General features: G+C 42.3%; 2 protein-coding genes across 5 annotated transcripts in view; both read left to right on the top strand.

The window, feature by feature from the left end:
* mgll (monoglyceride lipase) overlaps positions 1-10,995 on the top strand; it is a 45,112-nt gene extending 34,117 nt beyond the window's left edge. For both annotated transcript variants that reach the window (XM_053424432.1, XM_053424431.1), the window contains 4 exons: positions 242-352; positions 677-766; positions 3,003-3,218; positions 4,600-10,995. In XM_053424432.1, coding sequence (XP_053280407.1) covers positions 242-352; positions 677-766; positions 3,003-3,218; positions 4,600-4,707 — 525 coding nt within the window. In that variant the 3' untranslated portion in view covers positions 4,708-10,995. The remainder of the gene's footprint in view (positions 1-241; positions 353-676; positions 767-3,002; positions 3,219-4,599) is intronic.
* Positions 10,996-14,157: 3,162 nt separating this feature from the next.
* Positions 14,158-16,971, top strand: part of prkar2aa (protein kinase, cAMP-dependent, regulatory, type II, alpha A) — a 43,504-nt gene continuing 40,690 nt past the window's right edge. For 2 of the 3 annotated variants that reach the window (XR_008338805.1, XM_053424429.1), the window contains exons 1-2: positions 14,159-14,470; positions 15,317-15,603. Coding sequence is in view for 2 of the 3 variants with exons in the window: in XM_053424429.1 (XP_053280404.1) it covers positions 15,354-15,603 (250 nt within the window). In the remaining variant the exon portion in view is untranslated. Of the gene's footprint in view, positions 14,471-15,316; positions 15,604-16,971 lie in introns of all 3 variants that reach the window. The other variant, XM_053424430.1, reaches the window with a different exon arrangement.

Raw genomic sequence — 16,971 nt, 5'->3', positions numbered from 1 at the left:
GCTGCCTCTCACCTCAAACTTCTACTTTGTCTTAGTTTGCAACCAAATACCTTTTTTGCACTTTAACTCAAGACTCCTGCACTGGAAATCCAGTCGCTTGAGAGTTGACATAAAATGATACATTTTTTGGAAAGACGCTGTCTTTAAAGAAAAGATCATTCAAATAACTGAAACACAACCTTCAAATCAATGCCCAGTGTATTAACAAAACATACTATACTCTGTGTTTCCTCCCCCTCAGGGTGGCGCTATCTCCATCCTGACAGCCTGTGAGAGGCCCAATGATTTTGCTGGAGTGGCTCTGATAGCGCCGATGGTCCAGATGAACCCAGACTCAGCCACACCCTTCAAGGTATCACATCCTTCTTTTCCTCTCCTCTCTCCTTCCTAACTATACCAGGAGTCAGTCATCTTACTCAACCCAGGTCTTCAGCGAGAGAGGAGAAAAATACTGGGAGCTTCTGTTTTGTTGGTTTCCCACAGCAAGAATCAGTGTGTACCCGAAAGTGGCACACAAGGAGAAGTGTTGGATGTGTAACTCAACCATTTACATTCTCACATAAGCCCTTGGATAATTTCAGGAAATGTCCGGGCTTCAGAGTCTGAAAGCAGCTATAGAAACATTCTTCATTCAGGGGCTGATAAGTTGAATGTTTTGTGTTTTTGCTGTTTACAGGTTTTTGTGGCAAAGGTCCTGAACCACTTGCTTCCCAGCCTCGAACTGGGCAACGTCGAGTCTAAATGGATCTCACGGGACAAGACGAAGGTGAGACACAGCTGTTGGTGCGTGTGTGCTCTTGGGTGGCTGAGCTGTATTGTTGTCTGTAATCGAAGGATCAGGTTTTGTCGGACGCAGAAAATAGAATTTACAAGGTCTCTTGTGTTTTATTTGTTTGTGAGACATCATGCAACCTAATTTTTTGACGAGCCCCTGGAGGAGAGGGCATCCTGTGACAGATACTTTGAATGCTTTCCAGACCTCAAGGGCTTTGTTCTCTGGCCAAGTACACGGATGTGTGTGTGTGGTCGAGGAGGGGATTGTATTGTGTTATTTATAATTAAAGAAACAGGTGTAATTGCTGTGTATTCAGTGTGTATTGGTAGTGTCTATATATTCAGTAAGTTCTTGCACCCATATTTCTTGTTCTTGCACCCATATTTATAGTATAACCGCATGTTTGTGTCTGTAAACATGTTGTGTGTTTTTTGTTCCGCTGTGGTTGTGTGTGAACTTACTTAAGCAATAACCTAAACACTGTAACAATGGGATCCCACATCCTGCTACCTGCAGTGTGTTGAAGGAAACGGTGTCATTACTCCTCCCAGGTACAATAATAAACAAAATAGATTCATTCGATAAGATAAAAGTAATTGTAGTTGAAAAGGATTGACATGCAACATGGCCAAAGTAAAGCTGGACCTGTACTTGCCTCAGCAGTGGGTAACAGTGACCACCCACTCTTAGAACAGCTCTGGTTCCAGAAGTGAATTTCAAATCCATTTCTCCATTTCAGCAAATCTTTTTAAAAAAGAGTCCAAAGTCTAGAACCAGGGCGACGAGGCTCAAGAGGAATCATGACCATAAAACATTTGATTCTGAGCAAAGAAATGTTGGAAAATGGAAAAAAATTATAGGTACAAGACTGTTTGCATAATTATTTTATGAGTGAAGGAACTCTGAATTCCACAAACCATTGTGAATGATCCATTTCCAACAATCATTTTTTCTCTTTTTTTTTATTTATTGTTATTTTTGTGTTTTTCACCCCCTTGGACTCCCTGTCGGATGGCAGCATGTTAGAAATCCTGATTGCTTCGTTATGTAACACTGAACCATCCAATCATAGTAGATAGGATTTTCGAAGAAATATGAATAAAATAATCATTTTCATGGTAACAGCAACCTGCTTTTACACCTGAGGATTGTGGGTAGTGTAGTACTTCTCCGTGAACTGCAGTTGATATCATGTGGAATTGTGACTTCGACGGGAGCACATAACATTGTTTCTAGGTCTACATTAGATGGTTACAATTATATGGCTGAATATCTAAATTGAATTAGTCCTTCCTGAAGCACGCCGTTGAGCTCTACAGTTAACAGAGGTTTAGTTTAAATAATCAGGATGTACTTGTTTTTTAATTACTGAATGTTACCAGGATGTTACATTGTTTGCCTATATTCAAAATCTGAGCAATCTGATAAGTTTAAAGTTGTCTTGCAAAAAAGCTCCATTTATTCAATGATGTGTTGCTGTGTCAGTTGGGAAGGAAGTCGTTGTGTCACCGTCTCCTCCAAGCTGCAAAACAGGTCGTGTTGTGTTACAGCTCAGGTCTCAGTCATTCATTATTCACAGCGACACTGCTTCTGTTGAGGAGGACCATCCACTGTGTTTACATACGGCATGAATAGATGTGGGCGGGTTTGTGACTTAAGTGAGAGCGTCTATGAAAGTTCAAATTCATGTCAATGGAATGGGGTGTGTCCTCTTCTCTCAACCTGTGATTTACACCGATGTAAACTCTCTTTTAATCAGGTCCTCCTGCTCCTAAACAGATCTTTATTCCACTTTCATTTTAATTTCCCTTTGCATCAAGAGGCCCTCGGCCATTCATTAACCACACTTACTCACAGCTGCCAACTCTCATGGTTTTCCCAGGAATCCTCTTATTCGCACCTCTTCTCTGTGATGAAACCACCCTCTTCTTTTTTAATGGCATTCAATAGAGTGCATTACACTGCCAAGGCCAAACAGTCCCCTCAAATTCAATTAGGCTGCAGCAAATTTCACACACTCACAGATATCAGTTCTCTAATTTTTTTTTTTTCAACAATAACAAAATATCCTCTGAGAAAATGCCTGTGAAAGGGTTAAAAAATGCCCTAAACCAATGAACAGACTTTTTCCTGTAATTTCAGGTAGAAGAAATGTGTCAGTGCCAACAAAAAATGTGTTCTTGTTTATTTAAAAACTATCTAACTGCTGCTTTTCCCTATACAACAGGTGGAGGCGTACGATGCCGATGAGCTGATCTACCACGGCAGGATACGGGTGTCGTTCGGCATGCAGCTGATGGGCGCCGCGGCTCGCATCGAGAAGGAGATCCCGTCCATCGGCTGGCCCTTCCTGCTCCTGCACGGTGACACTGACAAGCTCTGCCACATCAGCGGCTCTAAGATGATGCACGACCAAGCTCCGAGCTCAGACAAGAAAATCAAGGTGGGGACGGTTTGTCCACTGTCATTTTATTTCAGTGATGGTGTTTTTCTTTTTTTATTGATTTTTTCTTTTTTCTTTCTAAATTCAGTCAAAAGACTGAATTGAGCTTGGTCGTGTTTATTACAGCCCTGCGAAAGCTGCAGACATTACCTTTTTTATTTTTATTTTATAAATGTATTGATGGCTTTTGATGCATGATTTCTAATATTAAGATAAGCATTCGATTCAGAAACAACTCACCAACCTTTAAACAGCCGTTGCTTCATTTGGTTCACACTGTTTCCTTTGCTTCTCCACTTGTTAGACACAATGTCAAACACAGTTCATGAGATGATTGTTCAGGAAGTTGCTCCATTTAAAGGTTTCAAAAAGTTGCTTTTGGGGTCGACTAAAACAGAAAGTAACTTCTAGTGGCCTGAAAAGGTTTGTTGTTGCTCCATTACCTGTAAACACTGTAGTTAATACTGCATCCATCTTACTGAGAGGCGGTGGACTAGTGGCAGAAAGTTGGACTGTGGGCAGAAAATCCGATGGTGGTCTCTGGTTCAAATCCACGGAGTTACAACAAAAACAACATACCTTGATGGACAACACCTGGATTTGTTCCACACTGTCAAAGTGCCTACCCCACTTTCTAAGTGCCCCTGAGCAAGGCACCTTACTCCCCTAACACCTACTCCCCGGGGCCATGCATGGCTGCCCACTGCTCTGTGTGTCCTTCTGTGTACACCAGATGGGTCATAGCAGAAAACAAATTCCCCCCCTTGCATGTTGTGTGTGGGACAATAAATCTGTATCTTATCTTATCTTACTGGCATTACTGTAGGTCAGCGACCAAAATAGCCTGTTGGCTTTTAGATGTGTTACATATAGGTTCCAGTCATTGACGACTCCATGATAGAATAAAACCCTGAAGTCAACACATTAACTTCCCCAACAAGGCCTGTTCCCTGTGAAACACACTGATGAACCACTGTACTTTCTGCAGAAGGATGTTAATTTGCAAAGAAGGAAGTTCACACGCTTCCATTCTCACATGCTCGATCACATGGGGGCCTAAAACATGAGAGAAGTGAAACGAGAGAAGGACAACGCCTGCTCACTTTGTGTCTTTTGAGCTGTTTCTCCTGTATCATCATGAGACAAAGAAAAAGATTAGAGTCAAATGTCTGGGGCTTTCCAGCTCAGAACAAAGAGAATCAGGATCTGTAAATCATAAAAAAAAGGACCTGCTTGACTTGATTTATAGTATTTCTATGTTCCTTCAGCTAAGGATGATGAATACAACTCAACTTTGACTCCCAGCGACCTGTCCAGCTTCCTACTTGTTTTTCCGTCCTTTTCTCCACCTCTCTCTTATTGTTTCAAAATGTCCCTCCAGGTTTATGAGGGAGGCTTCCACGCCCTCCACCACGACCTGCCCGAGGTGGCCGAGTCCACGCTGAAGGAGGTGACCAGCTGGATCAAAGAGCGCCTCCCCGCCTCGTAGACTGGTTGCTTGTCCAACCCAGTCGACGCTCCAACGCACCAGCCCACCTTGTCCCAAGAGATATGTTCACTTTCCGGTGGTCGTTCGGGCTCAACAGTACCACTACACTTTCTATTCTGACAACAATACATTGGGGCATAAAAACTCTTCTCCTCAGTGTGATACAATTGACTTGAAATGACACAGCCCCTGTCAAACAGCCCACTCATTTAAAGCAGGTGTTGGGGTCAGAAACCATTTCTTTGTCAGTAAATCCTAGAATCATCTGTTTATTTCATCCGCATCCCTTTCCCAAGTGCAACTCAAGCTCATTTAACTCGTTTGAGCTGTAGTTCAAAGTGCAATAATGAAGTCTCCATCTACGTGCAGGACAGATTTTTTTTTTTATTTGCCATGTGATATATCAGTGATCACTTCCTCCTGAGGTCAGATGTCGGGATCAGCTCGAGGACAACGGCCCTGGACTTACTGTGGGTTCAGTGCAGGTTTATTAGTTCATATAAAGCTCCTCCTGCAGCTTCACAGTGTCAGTAGCTGAGAAATAGACAATATTAGGGAATTAGTTTTGCTGTCTCAGGTGAATTTCAATCTCTCAGTTTTCTCTCCTCCTCCACTGCCCTTTTGACACATGCATTTCTCATAGAGTCGTGTGAAAACTTATTGGGTAAACGCTGGTGTCTCCACATTCATTTAGTTAACTTCCCCCACCAACATTTTTTTCCAGTTTTTTTCTCCTCTTTGTAATTTTTCTTAAAACTATGTCCACTATTATTTCTTGGCGAGTGAAGGGAAAGCAGACTGACAGGTGAATCTGTTTTGTTGGCCTTGTCTCCACATTACAGGGAGAGTGTACGAGTCGAGAGGTCAAACGCTCTCTCCTCACTGTGACCTTTGACCTTCGATGTCAGTCACTCTTTGAAACCGTAACATCGTTAAACTCCGGCTGCAGACCGGGGCACAGCTGGGAAACGAGAGGCACACATTGATCCGTTGATGAGGACAAGGGTGGATCTCCTTCACTCACATAGCATCTGCCATTTCACCACTCCACTTTTGAGTTATATGGCTGATTGATTCCTTGCTTGGCCGAGCACAGTGGGGATCCAGCCTCTGTTTCAGAACAATGACAGCTTTTTCTTTTTAAAAAAAACAGGATGTTCAACAGAGTAGCCTACAGATGACGTGGGACTGAAAATTCTTGGCTTCAAAGAGACCCTTGAGGACTGCACCTACACATAACATCAATTTGTTATGGAGTCCATATGTGTGAGATAATCAGGTTTTAAATAACAGATACAGGGCCACGGCTGCCGCTGAGGACACTGATGTGTTTTTACACATGACTCATTTGAGTCAACATATCGGCTTAGTTTGAGGGAAAGTTGGACCTTTGACCTCAGTGTTTCTAAAATTCTGCCTACAGCTCTGCACGTGTTTTGTGTTCGATCGCAAGCAGCAGGAAAAGTTTCAAACCTCTAAACCTGACCTGACGTGAGGGGCTAGTTCAACCCAGGCTCCTCTCAGGTTTTCAACAAAACCACAGCAATAATATCATGGCATCCTAGATCTGTGCTAGCCGTTAATTATAAGCTACACAGACTCACACTTAGCTCATCACTGTATATTGTCGGCAAGACTGTAATTAGCAGGTATTGCTGCATGTGATACCTCAGCCTACTCATCAAGCATGAGCACATTTCAGCAGCAGGAGTTTTCAAAGTTCATCCACTGCCGACATCGAACATAAGAATTAAACATTATCATCAAGTTAGTGTTTCTGTTGATACATGTCTTTACATTGAGTGGTCGACTGTGTCACTCCAGTGTTGTTTTTTTTGTATCACTCTGAGTTCAAAGGGCCTCATGCAGGGAGTGTAAGGGAGGCACAGGGCAGTATCCACGGTGACCGTTACCCACGCGTAACCACGGCAGCAAACCGTCAGCGGGGCAGAATTTTTTAGTAACCACGGTGATCACTGTAAGACCGATTGAGTGACATAAATGCCCTTCTTTCTTTCTTTCGTTCTTTCTTTCCTTATACTTCTCTCTCTCTGCCTCTATCTCTCTATATCTCTATATATATCTCTATCTCTCTATCTTTCTATCTCTCTCCTTGTCTTACCCTGTTTGACCTCCTCTGGTCACTTCTTCTCTTCAGTTGGTTGGAGCAGTTCTCTTTGTTCTGTCTATCACAGAGCCCCTTGTCCTGCCACAGATTCAAACGTTGTTTTACTGTCAGCGACCCACACTGCCCCTAGTGGTCAAATAGCAGAAAAGCAGCAGGTCATATACATTTTTTTCCCTTTATTTATTTCTTGCTGAATTCTTATAGTTCTTTTGGACATGAGCTCTCATTCATTTAACATAGGTCACATCGCTTAATCTGCCTTTGATTCGGGTCAAGAAAGAAATAAGCTGACATTTCCTAGTCTTAATGCAAGAGTGAGACCCATAATTCTGGGTCAATTTAGTGAAATCATTGAATTGCACTGGGAAATTTGAGACTGATAAGTAGGGAAATTTAGCTATGGCAAGTTTAAAATGTACAATTCCTATCAAAAATGCAAAATAGGGTGCTTCATGTGATAGATAATGCATCAAATGAGAAATATAGATCACGAGTTGTTAAAATAAATCATAGACAAATAAAAAACAAATAGAAAGGAACAGAGGAGATTTCAGGACACTCTCTTTTTTTCAGACCAGATATCAGGTCACAGTGCCACTGGTGCAGTGCAGATAGAGATGGGATGAGTTCCTCGATCCCAGTAGGAATCACAGCCACTTCAAACACAATCTGCTGCTGATTGAGCTGCAGCAGGCATGAGACACACACAAAGGAGACACAGTCCCAGTTGTATTCATATTCCTAATAGCCCCCCTGCTGCACTGCATCAGTGCAGTGGATATACCCTGGCAGGTGCCTATAGGAACATAACCTGTCAGACTACAGAAGTGCATATTACTGCTGTGGTTAGATATGGAGGCGGAGAGAGTGATGGAGATGGAGTGAGAGAAGAGAGATAGAAAGATGGGAAGAGTGCTGTCAGTAACCATGGTAGCAGCTTTTTTCTTATTTTCTCTCCCAGTCAAATTAACCTTTGAAAACCATGTTTTTGTTAATGGTGCACACGCTGCTGCTCTTTCAGGGCTGGTTGTCCTTTTGCTGCTCTAAGGATTCCCTTTTATGTGAGCATGGAGATAAGAGAGACAACAATTAACATCATCAGCTCACAGTGAGCAATAGGAGTGGCAGACACACACACAGACACACACACACGCTCCATGAATTCAAATTAGACTGGTCTGCTGTTTGAGCTGAAAACACATGATCTCCAATAGGGCTGGGCGATGTGCCCAAAAATTATATCACGATACAACTTTGTCAATATCGATAATTATCTGTATTAATGTTAACAATATGTGGTGGATTTTACCATATTGCTCTTGCTAATGTATGTATTGTGATAATTATTGATATTATTTCATAGTCCAGCCCTTATTTCAATAGAAGCTAACAAATCTTTGTTTTTGCTTTTTAGGCCCGAATCTTTCATTATCTTGTGCCCAAGTGGTGGAGGAGGTCTATGAGTGAAATTCAGTATCCCCTCCCTCTCTCTGTTTTTTCACAATATTCCATTCCTGCTCACCTTTATTTATGGGATGCACCGATCCTCACGTGTTGTAAAGCCATGTAAACCTCCCATGTCCATGCCAATATCCTCTTCTCCCGGCATGTATGTCTACATAAGCCTGATAAGTATGCAGGTTTGCTACGCTGACAGGTAGCCATGTACAGACACAGTCTTCTTTTAGTATATATTCATCTTTTTTTTTATCCAGGACAGAGCTTCTATATTTAGTAAAAGAGATAATGACGAGGACAGGAAACCATATAATCGAATTGGTCTTTTCTAATCGAGTGAAACGTATTTGTCCTGTCAGTTAGGTTGTTATTTTGAATCTTGACTTTATGACTGTTTCTAAATGAATAGCTGTAATATATGTTGAAGGACTAAGGGCCACAGGCCAGAGATTAAGTTGCACTGGGAAGGTTCATTGCAGAATTTGCATGAATGAAGTCAGTGCTCATGTGTGCAGCAAGAATTGGAGACGTTTTTTTTCCGAAATGCTAAAAACAATGAAAAAGTAAATCGCCTGAGGACCTAATCAAGTAACCCCTACTTGATATCTGTAAAATACAGGCGACCCATGCTGTTAACGTGTATTCATTTCATAGACTGAAAACTTGCTTTGATAATGCATTTTGGAATAAGACCCAATTCAATTCATGCTGTTATTTTTCAATCAACATTGTAAACAAAAGAGATTTATTTGTAGTGACTGAACTGCTTGTATAATAAAACATACTTGTAATACACTGTATAGGAGCATAACATTGCTAACACTTGATACACAAATCTTGTATTTATCTTGTTTAGCGTATTTAAATGTATTAATTTGAAGTATATAGGTTACTAAGTCACTTTTTTATACTGTGAAGCAGATACATGTAATTTTTTTCTGTTGTTGCACAGCCACATGAAGATTCATAACACTCTCTGAGGTCGAGGCAGGTCCAGGATTGTACTGTATGGGCATGTAAGATTGAAAAAATGAATAACAGTTTTTCTGACTGGTTCTTGTTGAGTATTTTACCACTGTGTGTTTTAAGTTGCCGTCGTGTTGAAAACCCACGTGTCTCGTCGCAGTTTGTCAGAAAACGATGAATGTTAAAATTCTTGTTCCTCTGTCCACAATTTGCCTTCACTATAATCTCTTCTTAAAAATGTTTTATTGTTAAAACTGTCTCATAACAAAGTCAGTTTGGTCAGAATAAAGAATGTTTGAAGACTAAATTGCAGATACCAGGTTTTCAGCCAAGAGCATCTAGTTTATTAGGGAAAAAAACTCAGATTTATTTCCTTAAAGGTTCCACATTTTATGGGAACATGTATTGTGTGTTGATCTATTTTTGGATTGTGGTCCAGTGTCTTTTGTGCCTTATTACGATGACGAATGTGTATCTAAGCATCTGGTTCTCTGACTGTTGTTGTATCTGTCTCTGTTTATGGTTGAGCAATTGCTTCCATCTGCTTGTCTTTTTCATGTCCGTCATGTCTTCCCGTCGCTCTCTGTCCGTGTTTCTGTCCAATCAGGAGTCTAAGCAGATTTAGTTCATAAGCTGTTTCTGAATCTTTCAGGAATTGACACAAATCAAAACAGTTGTTAATCTGCTTTGATACGCCCACAGCATCAAGAAACACAGAAGTTCACATGAAAGAGGACACTCTGTCTCTGTTGTGGTGACTTTAATGGCACGATGACTAAATAACAGGTGGAACGTGCCTGTTCTCCCTTATTGATTTCCAGCAGTGAACAACAGGAACCAGATATGGGGGTTTATGAGTCCATTGCTGTTACTGTTTTGTATTGAATGGTTGCATTCCTTCTCCTTGTCCTTATTTGTACATGTTTGTGCTGGGAGGCTGTTTTAAAGGGGAAAGGAGGGGGTGGCAATGCATTTCAAAGTCCTTGAGTCAACCCAGAAGTGTTCAGACATTAAATAAAATCATCGAATAATATTTTAAAACACAAAGTTGAGGCTAGTCTAGCCAAAACTATGAAGTGACATAGCATTCAAATATTCACAGTTGGCCGATCTGGAGACAGAGTTTAACATGGTTTGTCATCACCCGCACTGTGTATTGAATCTATTCTTCCCTGTTCATGAATAAACAAAAACTTATTCATACTTAATGGTAAAGATGCAATGTCACCTTCAAGGATTTTCGTCTGTGGAGGAACATTCAGCTATGGGATGTTAAACCTCGGAAATAGAAGAGTGAACTATCAGGAATACAGCAATGTTCCTCCCAGCAGGACAAACAGTATAAATGTGTTAGAGTAACAAGTGCTGAGGAATAACATGACATCCAGCATCATTACTCATGAGAAGGGAGTTGGTGTTTTCAGGCAGCAGATCATGGACCACATGAAAATCATGTTACATCACATTCTGGAGTCTTCCTTATAAAGTAATGTGTTGTTTGATTTATTGCTGTTTTACGGGATGACATTTGATTTGAAGGCGCTGATACTCAACCTCAGCAGTTCATGATTAGTTGAATAGCAGCGTTGGACAGTTTCATTCAAGTGGAAAAAAACATTGTATATAAGATGTATATAGTCAAATGTAATAATGGACATATTCTCAATCACTGACAGACAAACTGCTTGTTTCTATAATGTTCATACTCTGACAGAATAAACGATATGACTGTTTAACTGTGTCACTTGTCTGGGATTATTTCACATCTCTTCATTATGTTGTTTGGTTTGTATGTTTAGTGTTTGTTTGTAAGAAAGATTATGCAATTATGCAGAAGTTGGTCTTGTTTATAGTGGGATTTAAAATGCACACATCAGCCAGTAGATGGTGGTATTGTTTCAAGGAATTCAGTGACGACAGTCTGTTTGGCTGTAATGCTGATCTAGGCATAGAGAGGCCAAGCATGAATGAATCAAAGACATACAATTTATTTAGCTTTATTTGTTTTTTAGGCTCAACATTTTTTTATCTCATGATATAATTTGCCCTGATTTTGATCCAAACACTGAAGTCTTAGTGTGATAAAGCAGTAATTTGTACATCAAACCCATGATCTACTGTATGTATCCTTGGTGGTGTTCTCCTCCATTACTGATCATGTTTCTCAATCTGAACAGTGGAAGAAAAAATAAATTCAAATAATCAAAAGGAAATAGACGGAAGAGACATTACTTCGGCTTTGAATCCCTGGAGAATTGGAGAGTAGAGTAGGATAAAATGCAACAAGGTTTGCAGGCCAGACAAACCTTTGTTATTCTTCAGTTCTCATCATTACTGTGTTTTCTTTAGGTAAATCACTCTCCTCTCGTCCTTTCTCCTAAACCAACACCTGACAGGGACTAAAGACAGTGTATCATCAGTCCAGGATGGAGATGCTTGGAGAAGACAGATGATATAACATGCAGAGTACATATGGGTAATCCTCACAAAATCCTTAGTTCAATCACTTCGAACAATAACATTTCAAATAGGCATAAATATGGTCGTTTTCTTTTAAAACATTAAAAACAAGGATTTAGGTAACCTGGACTATTGATCTCAAAACATATATTGACACTATATTAGATATTTATTCACATTTAAGTCCTTGAATAGTCTCATTGCTTCATTAAATATTAAAAATACTACAAAAAAATAACAATATTCCATGATTATCTGAGATATTCTAAAAGTTTTCCTGCAAAACTCTAATGATGAAACTTACATGTTCTTCACAAATTAAAAAGTATATTGATTAACCTCTATATAGCCCTGGTTTCGGCACATGAGCTGGATGATTCTGGGAATGGGGATTAGTAATTCGGACAGTGCACACATTTTCACTGTCTCTCCCTCTATCTATCTTTGCCTGTGCTTCCTCTGTATGCTTTCTCTCCCCTCCTCTCTGAGAAAGTAGGCTACAGCAGCTCTCCTTGAGACATTTTTGGCATTTACTTGAACCACAGTAGCAGTGACTCCCATAGGATGGCACTTCAGGGAAAAGCCAAGACCAAAATTCTGACTGCACAAGGGAATATTCATCTGTCCCGTTCAGTGAGGGTCAAACCGCCACTCGTTCAAGTTTTACTATGGGCCTAGCGGGGATCTCTCTTATTACCATACAGTACATATAGCAGTGATTATGTATGACAAGGGAGAACAGTGAGATCCAGCAGTTTAATTCCCCATCATCTTCCCCCCGAGACTCAGAAATATCATTCCAAAGAATGTGTTATTTCTAAACTGTATTCCCCCAGCAGAGGGAGTCTGTGGGCCTGTCTAGTGTTTGTTGGATTGAAAGACCTTGGCCAATCAGCGGCGGGTTCAAGGAATTAAATCTGGGCTCGCTGTGGCCATGGCAACGGCTTTACCTCTGTGACAGCTGAGGAATGGAAATGGAAGAAAGGAGATGCTACGTGGACTGTGGTGGTGCTAAGCAAACCATCGGACTGGGTGCATATAGATCGACCCTGGGTGAGCCTGTCACACGTCAACTGGATCTTCTCTGCAGGGGAGAACTGAGTGTGGGTCTGGATTCACACAAAGTAAAAAAGAGCCGGAGGATGGAGGGGGAACAAGAACCATTATTCAGAAGGCACTGACACTGTATGGGCAAAAACCGGACAGGAAACAACTCACTTATTTACTTTGAAAAGATTTGATATTCAAAAGATGAGCCTGCTTGTCTTATCTGAACGGCCCCGTGAAGAGACTTGACTGTCAGGAAGGAAGGAAAGACTGAAGGACGGAAGCATAGAAGGATGTTGGGTTAGGGAAGAGAGTGAGTGAGGGAAAGGAGAAAGGAAGGAAGGGAAACGGGCCAGGGGGAAATACCAGAGAGATTTTAGATGTTACGAAAGAGGCCTTCCGTTGAAGAGCTGCAGCTGCATAAAGGTGTGGATGTTATCAGTCTGACACGAGGAAGACATTCAGTTGAATAGTTTTGGGGCAACACAATTAAGCTTTTGATTTCAAGGCGCAGCACATAGTGTTAACATAAGGCTAGATAATCCTCTATTAGTCTCACAATGGGGACATGTGCTGTGCTGCAGCAGCAAAGAAGAAAAACCTGTTGGTTTAGTTGTATCAAATAATAGGCATCAGTAAAAGTAATAATTAATAAACATGCAGTATAAACGCAGGAAAACGTGGAATTATTATAGAATAGAGATAATATGTCAAATGTAATCGAAAGATATACATTGTGAACAGAATATATACAACATAACAATTCTGAACAAAGTGAAGGGTGTGATAGCAGAGCTGGACCTCTTATATATGTTTTTATAATACAATTTGCCTGTTGTAAGAGATCTCCCATCACACTGACACTTCTGTGGGTGTAGTTCTTTTCTGGCTGGACTAATAAGGTCCTGCCTTTGTTCCCGCCTCTACTTGCATGACCGCACCCGATTGGCTGGGACATTCCCAACCTCTGCTCTGCTTGGCCGCGCTTCCCGTCAATCACTGTCAAGCGCTGTCTGCTCACCGGCCACGCCTCCTCACGCTCGCCACAGTGCCAGCGGTGAATTACAAGTCGAGCTGTTGTGTGTGTGTGTCGTCTGGAGGAGGAAGCGTGTCTCCCCTTCGCTCTTCCCGGGCTCCCCTCGTAGAACCAGCCGCTGGAAGAGCCTGACACAGACGCGTCCCGTCGGTACCCTCGTCACGTCGCGTTCACCGGCGTCGCGTCGCAGCGCTGAAACCGACGACTTCAGGATTTGTCACCTGGCAGCAGCTGCAGGATTTACTCGTGTCACGAGGAGAGTCGCCAGGGAGCCGTTAAGAAGCCCTGAGCAGGTCGGCCAGTTAGCCCGAGAGCTAGCCCGCCCCCCCCTACAGCCACAGCAAGTCCCACCCTCACCGAGTGCGTGGACGTCGTAAGAGGCTGCGGCGGTGAAGTCGAGTGCGTCCCCCCCCCCCTCCCACCACCTCTTAACTTAGTCAGCATCGGTGTACAGCTGGTCGGCAGGAATAAGAAAACACAGGTTGACCCAGCGACGCTGACGTGGAAATTGTTGGCTCCCGGTTGAACAAGTGGTCTGTTCCGTGGAGGGAGACGGGGGCTACACTGGCAAAGAGACTGGCTAGAAAGAAGCGGCGAGATAAGGGACAACAAGGAAGACACCGAGAAGGAGGGGACTGGCTAGTTGAGCCGGGGAGACAGAACCGCACGTAAGTGACGCCCTGTTAGCGACCTTAGGTTCGCATACCGCGCGGCTTACAGGTCATGTACGGCTTGCTATGATTCCCCTGGAAGCCCTTTATCCGCGGCTTAGCTCCCGCAGCCAGTGCGTCAGACTATCCAGCGAGCTAGCGGTTAAGGCTTTTCCTAACGGTGGCACACTAGCTAGGCTAAGGTGGCTAATGCCCGGTGGGTGGGAAGTGGGGCTGTGTCTGCTGCAGCCATTATTCTCCAGCCAAGGTTGTGTGAGATTAGTAAATTCAGCCAATTGCTCAGCTCACCTTTCTGTGCATCGGCAAGCGGCCGGTTGACAGGCGTATTAGCAAATTAGCCGCTTTGCTAGCTAGCGCCAACCGGCCACCTACCCAAGTTGACAGCTCAGTATCAGGCGATGCCAAGCAGCGATGTGACGAGGAATGCCACGAGTTATCTGTGGTGCCCATAAAACATGTGAGGCTCTTATCTGCTTTGTGCAGTCGTGGGGACTGTGTGTTCCTTGGCTCAAGCTTAGATAAAGTGGCCGCTAAGTGACACAGCAACACTTGATGTAGTGCATCACACTACCCTGCTTATAGATGGCAGTGTCAAACTTGATGCTCGGTGCTTTTGTTCACCGGGCTCTCCCACATCATGCCGGGGGTCATTCAAAGCTGTTTCCAGTCACTGAACATCCACAGGTCACACACCGGCACACAGTGTACTGGCACAGTCAATGATAACGGTTTTCTTTCAAGTTACCAAGCAGGCAGTTCATTATCACACCACAGCCCTGTACCAGAGGCACAAGAATGGCTCTTTACCAAAACAAACTCTGACACCTTTCTCTCCTTCTGTAGATAGAAGGCAAACACCGCCACCAAGCCACACACAGCCATGAGTATTGAGATACCGGTGGGGTTGACAGAACTGCTGCAGGGCTACACCGTGGAGGTGCTGCGACAAAGGCCGTCAGACCTGGTGGAGTTTGCAGTACAATACTTCACCCGCTTGCGAGACACCAGAAGTCAGGATGGGGCCAGTGCTGTCGGCAAAACGGGGAAAGGAGTGATGTTTGATGGGGAGCCAATGCAAACAGAGTCCAACGGAGAAGATGATGATGATGATGATGATTCTGACTTTGAGCGTAAGTAGATTTTTGGTTGTTATGATTATCAGCTGTGTCGGACATCACTGTGATGCTGGACAGAATGAGCATATAGACAGAGTGGGTTGTGTGAATGGGCTGGACAGGGAAATAAAGAATGTGACGATGAGTCCTGAAACATGGTCACTGTTGTAGTCAGAATACATACCATCACTTCTTCAGAGAGAGCTTGTGTGTGTGTGTGTGTCAAAAAATTCCATTGAGTAGGAAGTTCCACAAGGCAACCCTCACATGCCACTCATCTAACCTGCGGCCTCTCCATTCTTTTTTTCTGTTCGACCCTCAGGATCTGAACGCATTTTTTTTGCAGTTAAATTGAATTCATCAATATTTCAGGAACTACGAAAATATGCACTCAGTGGAAATTATGCTCTGACAAAGCAATTCGCATCCCATTTTTGATTTTTTTTTTTTTAGCTTAAATTAGAAAGATGCTGCAAAGTATTGAACAGGAGTAAACATTGAAAAATAACAAATGTCACATGCAGTTAGACTCTGAGCAACAGCTATAAGTGAGTAAGAGCTAATTTATTGTGTTTAATGTTTTGAAGAAAATCTTGGCTGCGCATCCAAATTTTCAATGACCACCAGCAAACACCCTGTCCTAACCACTTGTGTCATATTAAAAGAATGTGTTCTGAAAGTTAAACCCATGAAAGGAAACTGAACTCGACTCGACTCAGTTGTACAAGTAGAGCTGGACTTTTTAAAAAGTATTTTCTCAATGAATGAATTTGTGATTTTATTTTTTTAGCAACAGTGTATTGTTATGCAAAAATTTAGCCGCTCACACACTCTGCACGATTAAGGTAACAATCAAGGTTGAACAGGGTATCTTACTTTGTGCAGATGCCTCAGTCTTCGATAGACTGACAGAAGATGTAAGCTGGGCTCTGCTCTCCTCTGTGCTACTGAGAACAGCATGTCCTACATAGCATCAGTGTGCTGTGGAGCCAGGGGCTTTTACCCTATGAATGGGGTTCTGTGTTTTCTCAATGAGTTGTTCCTCTGTGATGATCCCTGAAAGAGTCACAGGTGTATGTTTTAAAACTGCAAGTAACATTTTTAAGCTAGTGAAAGAATTTCACAATGCTTTTGTCAAGCAACATAATCCAAATGCATAAGTGATGATTACGACTCCACAATGTGTCTCCTGTCGGTATTCGGAATAGTCCAGGGTTGAATTGTATTTGTTTTAATCTTTAGTTCTAGTTTAGCTCTTTATCAATTATAGGTTAACTATACTCATCATGCCCCATATGCAAATATCCATCTCTGCTGAAAGCAATATTGGCCAGCCTTGTTGGTTGTTACAAGCTGGCTCAGGGTAAATGGTGGATTACACTT

Source organism: Pleuronectes platessa, chromosome 6, assembly GCF_947347685.1.
Source record: "Pleuronectes platessa chromosome 6, fPlePla1.1, whole genome shotgun sequence".
Classification (NCBI taxonomy): domain Eukaryota; kingdom Metazoa; phylum Chordata; class Actinopteri; order Pleuronectiformes; family Pleuronectidae; genus Pleuronectes; species Pleuronectes platessa.
This window is presented reverse-complemented; position numbering and strand designations above follow the sequence as displayed.